Source organism: Syngnathus leptorhynchus, chromosome 1 (genome assembly GCF_054491065.1).
Source record: "Syngnathus leptorhynchus isolate UIUO chromosome 1, UIUO_Slep, whole genome shotgun sequence".
NCBI lineage: Eukaryota > Metazoa > Chordata > Actinopteri > Syngnathiformes > Syngnathidae > Syngnathus > Syngnathus leptorhynchus.
This window is the reverse complement of record NC_141195.1, coordinates 12,383,088-12,390,569: the sequence shown is the minus strand read 5'-3', so window position 1 is coordinate 12,390,569 and position 7,482 is coordinate 12,383,088. Positions and strand designations below refer to the sequence as shown.

Genomic DNA, 7,482 nt, shown 5'->3' with positions numbered 1-7,482 from the left:
GCCCCTCCTCCTTTCGTGCGGGCACATGAACGCACAAATATGACCTTTTGTGAAACGACGTTTCGCTTCAAAGTTTTGAAAGGCACAAAAGATCTGACTTTTAAGATTCTCAAAGGCATAAAGAACTGACGTCCCGTGTACAGTACACACGTTTATGGTGGTATCACGTGTTTAATATTTATAGATGTGTTTTTTTTTTTTATCTTTCTTTTACAGCTACCATGAAGAAAGGCAACTCATTTGGCGCAAGAATAAATAAAGCAAGTGTGGGGGTGAAGAAAGGCAGATTTTGTATTTTACTCTATATGACGTATTTGTAGGATTTAAGGCATTGATACTATAGATTCATATCAGATTCTAATTCAAATATGCACATCTGGTTACAAATTAAAAGATGTATGTTTATACTAGTATATGTAAACTATGAATACACTACGTTTGGAAATATAGGAGCAAATATTAAAACAAAAACAAAATATATCCAGACTTCCAACCTTTATTTACAACGTCAAGGCACTAAAATACAGTAGTACATTATTACTTTGGCATTCTTGTTCTCATTTTTGGTACATAATACATTTAAGAGAATGAAGTTGTATGTTATGCAAAATTTATTTTACAAATCTATTCTTATAAAATTACATCTATATTTTTGTACAATTATTTATGCGTGGCCTTTGTGCTGTAAAACTGAAACTATCAATAAAATAGAATATGACAATGCAATATAATATGCCTGGTAAAATTGTTATGTTCAATGCAATGGAACACTGGCAAGTGTCATACTATATATTTAAGTCACCAGTTCTCAATATCACCCTTCATCTTACGAGTGTTGATTACAAGAATGCAGGCTTTTCACATTGGCTTGCTTTTCGTATGCTAAAAAAATAAAAGTGGCTTGAGGGCTTTCATTTAATTACCGTAACTCAAAAGCAATCCACCCAGCAGTTGTGTTTTTGTAGGTTAGATTTGTTGAGTAAATATCCTAAATTTCCAATTTAGTCAACCTGCTGCCTTTAAAAAGGTCATTTAAAATATACTCAATAGTAAATGTCACATTATTTTATTCCTTATCTTTGGACTCTTGACATTTGTAATTTAAATTATACAGTACACACATTTACAAGCATACAATTCCAGATTGTTTTTTAAACACTGAAAATCAACACAACTTCCACACGTTCAGCTTTTTGGGTATGATCCACCTGACAAGCAGAGTGCTGAATAGTTATAGTCGAACCAGTACGACTAGCACTACTGGCTAGTACTACTGGCACGTGTTATAAATTTGGATCTGTTTGTTGATGTCATTGAGGATGGCTTTCATTTTGTCTTCTAAGCCATCCAACTGATCAGCTTTGCCTTTCAACCTTCTCTCATTCTCCTCGTAGTTTTTCTCTAGCTCTGTGGGAACAGAATATTTCAGCAGGCAACCAACATTTAATACACATTTGTTTGTTCTTTATCCTAAAAAAATCCTTCCATGCATTTTCTATTAATTGTGCTTGTCATCAGTTGGGTCACAGGTCAGATTGGAGCCTATAGCAACTGACTTAAGCAAGCTACACCCACCAGACAATCACAAGCACTCAAATTACTTTCCTAAATTTGACCTTCTGAACCCATGCTTTATTTTTCCATATTTTTCCAACATACACCAAAAGTACCTGCTAGTCTCTTCAATTTGTTCTCAGCATCCTGCAGTAGTTTTTTGGCTTCGTCCCTAAGGCTCTCTGCCTTCGCCTTGGCATCTTGAACAGCTTTGGCCTTCGTGCCGACACGCTGCTTCACCTCATGGTACTTATCGGTAAGCTGTCCATCTAGAATCTGCGCATCAAACAGTGAGAGTGTAGGTTACTAATGAAGCAAGATACAGAATAAGAAGCACACATACCTGTTTGGCTTCGTTTGCTTTGTCTCGTGCCATGGTGGCCGTCTCTTCAGCCCGGGCTGCTGCCATGCTGTTGTTAGCGCGTTTGGTCTTCAGCACACTGATCTCCCGGCCCAGCGTGCCCAGACGGTGCACGGCTTCGCTTAGTTGCCGCTCACTGTTAGACGTCTCTGATTCTATCTGTGGACGTTCACGTCAAGCATTGTAAAAATCAGTCCCCGGGTGCTGTGTCTTGTGCACAAAAACTATGAAAATAGCACTATGAATGCAATCCATCCGTCCACCCGTCCGTTTGTCCGTCCATCCATCCAAACGAAAAAAAAGCAGTGGATTGAGTATTTAAGGTTACCTGTGCCAGGCGAGTCTCTGTTTCGTCAATGTCGGCTCTGGCTTTGGCGATGGCTTTCTCTGCAGATGTCTGGGCAGTCTTAGCATCCATCAAGGCCTGCTTCACTGTGTCCACGGTGGTCTTCACACCTTCAGCGTGATGCCTATACAGCAGCAGTGTTACACACACAGAAGGTGGTTTCAGAGTTGCAGAATTGATTTTTTTTCTTTTGGGTCATTTTCCCTGTTTTAAATTGTGTTTATTTATTTTCCTACATTTTGAATTACTGTGTATCAAACTTAGCAAATGAAAGTCTGGTTGAAAGATGTTGAATACCTTGCCCTCTTGGCATCCAGCAGTAGTTTCTCTGCCTTTCTGACGTTATCTTGGGTCTGCGCTAGGATAGCATCTACGTTGGACAGGCTGCGCACGCGTTCTTTAATTTCGTCCGCAAGATGTTTGATCTGGAGAGGGGAAGCGGGGATGGAGAGCTCTAGCACGCGATTGGCCACCACCTCGATATGGTTAGGGTCTGCCCCTTCGTCTGAGAGAAAGACATAAGACTTATTCAAGTTAGGAAGTTCATCATCATGACGTTTTTCATCAAGCAGACTCACGCATGAGGAAGTCCCTGATTTGTTTGATGAGGTCTCGCAGGTCCTTGTTGGAGCGCTCCACTTGGTCCTTGGTGACTTTGGCTTTGTCGAGAGCCGCTTGGGCTTTACCCTTGGCCTCCACTGCCTTAGTCTTAGCTTCCGCCACCTCACCAAAATAATACAATCACTTCAACTTGCTGTAATAGTTCAACAGTATTTGCAGTCTTGCATTCAAACAACGATGGATTTGGATTTGGTAAAGATCACGTGGTATTATTAAATCCAATGAATATTTTATTATACTCAATATAATCCCAGGTGAGGTATTTAAAACCACACTCTGCTGTCTAGACACCATATAGAGCGAATAGTGAACACCCACAAAAAAAAATAAAAAATAGTTGTTAACCATCTAGGCAAAAACATCCTGAAAATGTTCCAGCAAATTCTTCCCAGCTTAAGTTAAAACTTAGGGGGCATTTGGTGAAAATTTGAAAGAATATTGACAAAAGAAGGCTAAATCAAACTAACTTGTGATCAGAGCTATCTTGACTGCAACTTGTGGTCAGCAGAATGCTGACAAAATCTCACAACTCATTATGGTTTTGAGATTGTATACAGAAAATGACATTTAATGGTTTTCCTCACATTTGTGCTGTAACTTCCTTATCCTTATTACATATGCTTTCTCTGTTATAATTATGTCATTAAACAATCCCTAATATCTCCCAGAACCCATTTAGATGGGAACAGAGTGCATCCTTACCTTGGTAATGAGTCCCTCAACTTCTCCCATGGCTTTGTTGAGCTGCTTCTCAGCATGCTTGGCTCTTTCCAAAGCATTGTCAGCGGCTGCTACAGCACCGTTACAACTTAGGCCTCCACAGTGACGGTTCCCCTCGTCGTCACGGCAACCTGCACCTCCACAAGGGCTTTCCGCACAGGTAGCATTGTCTGTGGTACCACAAACCTGTTGTGGCAAAAGTTTATGTCTGCTTCTCATAAAATATCATCACTGTCAATGGAAGATAGTTAATTTATGCAAGGCAAAAGACAGAAAATATATTTTCATTGATACTGTAATACCATTAATGTATGCATAATGCATGAAAATAATTAGTACACAATAATTGACCAAGACCTGACCTTCTCATTGATCTTCTGCATGTCCAGATTCTGGACTTTGGTCTTGACTTCTGAAAGCGAGCGTTTGTTGGCAGCATTTTTGCGGTTGAAGTCGTCCTTCTTAGCAGAGATGAGGCGTTCGGTGCGACGGCGGGTGTCGGCCGACTGGCTGAGTGTGCTGGGCCTGTTCACTGTTGATTGGTTGGCGCGGCGCTCAGCGTCCCAAGACTTGTTGTAGGAGGTACGGATGCTGTCGTAGGCGCCTGGCACAAAAGAGATGACGGAAGAGATTTATTTATTGAACTTGCATCATCATAACGGCACATTTTGTCAATCACAAACAAGACATTTGGACCAAGCAAACCGTAACTAACTAGATTTTATTTTTAGTTTACATGCATTTCATAACTATTACAGAAATGTAACTGTGAAATTAATGTGTATGACTAGACTGGTCCTATAGTCCTTAAAGTGCAGTTTTAGAGTAGTCCTCTAAGTTTATCCCTGGTTTGTCATTCAAACAGCCAAGCTATGGCTGGCATATAATTTCTTAATTGTATCTTTTAAATCAGTTTAGGTCTTTGTGAGGGAGCCCTAGGAGTTCTGACCAGCAACAAGTGCTCTGGCAAACCTGTGCAATGACTCGGAACAGTAATCTACGAAGAGTCATCAAAAAGTAATACATTCTGTTAATCAACAGGACATTTTCGATGAGAGAAATTGTAATTAAAAAAGATTAGAAATCATTGCACGTTTGAAGAAAGAATAAGTCAAATCAATATTTGGACTATTTCATAAGGGACCCCTTCACTTGCTCACCCAGGAAATTTGAGTTTTTAATGATATCGAGCTGGTGATGGAGCTGCTCTGAAGTAAAGTTCAATTCTCTGGCCTCCCGCTCCAGAGCACTCAGCTCCTTGCTTGCCTCCGAGCTGCTGTCCTGAACAAGAGTTAGATCTCCCTCCAGACGGTTCAATGTGTCAGTGGTCTCACTGACCTGAGATCTAAGGAAAAAGATGTAGTCTTTGTTGTAAATGGAGTTGGGCTGAACAATGACTTATACAAATATACATTGTTAATTCTTGATGGTTGCGGGAGGGGGGGGATCAGAAAGCATTTGTTTTCCTGGAAGGATGCCAATTATTTAATCCATTGAGTTGTATCCATATTACACTCTGAAAAAGATTTGAAGACACAAAGCAACATGTACCTAAGCTGTTCAATAAGTTCCATCAAAGTGGTAATGGCAGCAGCAGTGGCATTGCGCGAGTTGACGATAATTCGAGCTTGGGCCAGTTTCTCTTCAAGGTCCCTAAAAGCCTTCTCATATGGCCCGGTAAGTCCAGTGGTCTGAATCTCATGGGCGCGCTCTGCCAAAGTCCTGGTGCGCACCGCCAAGTCCTGTTGAAGGATGACATTGGTTTTTTTTTTTGGGTTTGTTTTTTAATTCAATTGGCGGGTTTACATTTCATCTCTCCCGATCTAACTGTAACTCTCTCTGCACCTGGACAATGCGGTCCCAGTCCCCAAAGCATTGATGACATGGCTGGCAGTTGGGGAAGATGCCAGAGAAACCTCGGGCACACTGATCACAGCGGACACCCGACACACCCTGCTGGCATACACAGTGACCTGTGACTCGGTTGCACTGAGACGTCTCAATGCCTCGCCAATCGCAGTCACAAGCTGGAAGAAGGGCAGACAAGAAGGAAGCATGTAAATACGGGATACCCAACACCTGGGACTAACAGAACCGTGCACCCTAATAACGTTGGTCCTGTTGTAAAGACAAAAACTCCAATATGCATTTTATTTCTTATTCCCATGCGTACTCACCAGTCACTACTGGTTGGTTTATTTTTAAACCCAAACACAAAGTGCCTTGCCGCCATCTTGTGGATTCATGGTATCAAGGGAACTACAGTGTGTTGAAGTGAGCCAGGGACTTCCATTTAGACAAATGTAGTGCTTAGGTGCAAACGGTGGCTTCTCTAGTCAGTTATCAATAAAGGTGGCATGCCAATTACTCTCGGTTGAGAATTTAAGAATATTTACCAAAACACAAAATGCAAACATAGTATAAAACTACAGCGATGGATACAATGTATCTCTTGGGTTCCCTCCAGTGGCACGGTACACTAACTCATAGCTTCTACAGATCATCCAAAAGTGTATACGTATTACTATTACGGCTTACAAAGGAAATGCATTACTGACCTCTGCATTGAGTTCGAGGGTCTCCCCAGTAGTTCTCCTGACAGTCCGTGCAGGTCTTTCCACCAAACCCATCGCGGCAGTGACATTGTCCACTAAACTGAGCAACACAAACATTGAGATAAAGAGCAGTTATTTTAAGTCCTCCAAATAGAAGTCGATAAGTTTAAAAACACAGCGAGACTTTCTTGACCAGACTATTTGTAGTTGCATTATTTGTTTGTTTTGAAACTGAATAAAAATTCAAACAATGAAAGTCGACCAGTTTCCTGAGGCTTATGGTCCTCTGAGGTTCCACTGTGTATCACGAATAAATCTTTTCATGATCAGGTTCCAACTTGGGGTCCGCTGGTCGTGACCAGCCCCACATTTCATATTTTGTATCCCCTACCAGTTCAGTTTGTGTGTCCTCTATATACCTCGTTACATGATGAGGTGACTGAGTTGTGGGGGTCACAACCGCAGAGTTCACAGCCTTTGCCACTAGCGAGGTTCCAGTGTCCGGGGGAGCAGTGGTCACACGTCTGACCGATTACATTAGGTAGACATTGGCATTGGCCCGTCGCCCTCTCACACACGCAGTCTTCACGCTCCATACACTGGCTACGCTCCGTGCCAAGGAAGTTACATACACACTCTAAAGTGAGCATGGGGGATGAGTAGATCATGATTTATTAAAAATACTGTTGAGGTAGGGTCATAAAGTGTCTTACTCCTGCAATTGCGTCTTGACGCGTCTCCAAAATAGCCACTTTTGCAGATGCCGCAGTTGGGCCCTTCAGTGTTGTAAAGGCATTTCCTGCACTCGCCGACTCGCCGGTCGCACGCATCAATGTCAGACATGTCGATGTTGTTGTTGCACTGGCACGGCTGGCAACTTCCCCCTGGCTGAGAGGGGTTGCCATAGTAACCTGGAGCACATTCCTCACATCGAGTACCTACATTGAGAGAAAAGGCAGATCGTTCAGACTGAAGGAAGTTGCTTTGATAATCATAATATTATTAGCAGTGTGCATCTCGCCAGAAAAAGACGATTCTACAAAGTAGTATATGTGTCTCAAAACGTGTCGTGTGATACGATTCAAGGCCAATACAATTTTTTTTGTGGATCGGTTCAATTTAAATCTGTGGGATTGAGATTAATTTGTCCAATTACTTGTCAAAACTGCAAATGTTGGATTTCCTTCAAAGAGATTTATCAAAGACGAGGAAGACCTCTCAGGATTTTGTCCCATCTGAGTTTATTGCTGGGTATTTTTAATGAAAACCTGTCAGACAATCAGAGAAGGTCTTCCTCATGTAGTCAAGGAGATATGTTTGGACAC

General features: G+C 41.7%; 1 protein-coding gene across 2 annotated transcripts in view; it reads right to left on the bottom strand.

Annotated features, from left to right (window-relative positions):
* Positions 1-486: 486 nt before the first annotated feature.
* lamb2 (laminin, beta 2 (laminin S)) overlaps positions 487-7,482 on the bottom strand; it is a 31,190-nt gene continuing 24,194 nt past the window's right edge. For both annotated transcript variants that reach the window (XM_085922325.1, XM_085922333.1), the window contains 14 exons: positions 6,871-7,095; positions 6,577-6,794; positions 6,161-6,257; positions 5,448-5,629; positions 5,154-5,344; positions 4,763-4,947; positions 3,965-4,206; positions 3,585-3,788; positions 2,840-2,984; positions 2,559-2,766; positions 2,244-2,385; positions 1,898-2,074; positions 1,671-1,830; positions 487-1,407 (listed from right to left, as the gene is read on the bottom strand). In XM_085922325.1, coding sequence (XP_085778451.1) covers positions 1,271-1,407; positions 1,671-1,830; positions 1,898-2,074; positions 2,244-2,385; positions 2,559-2,766; positions 2,840-2,984; positions 3,585-3,788; positions 3,965-4,206; positions 4,763-4,947; positions 5,154-5,344; positions 5,448-5,629; positions 6,161-6,257; positions 6,577-6,794; positions 6,871-7,095 — 2,513 coding nt within the window. In that variant the 3' untranslated portion in view covers positions 487-1,270. The remainder of the gene's footprint in view (positions 1,408-1,670; positions 1,831-1,897; positions 2,075-2,243; positions 2,386-2,558; positions 2,767-2,839; positions 2,985-3,584; positions 3,789-3,964; positions 4,207-4,762; positions 4,948-5,153; positions 5,345-5,447; positions 5,630-6,160; positions 6,258-6,576; positions 6,795-6,870; positions 7,096-7,482) is intronic.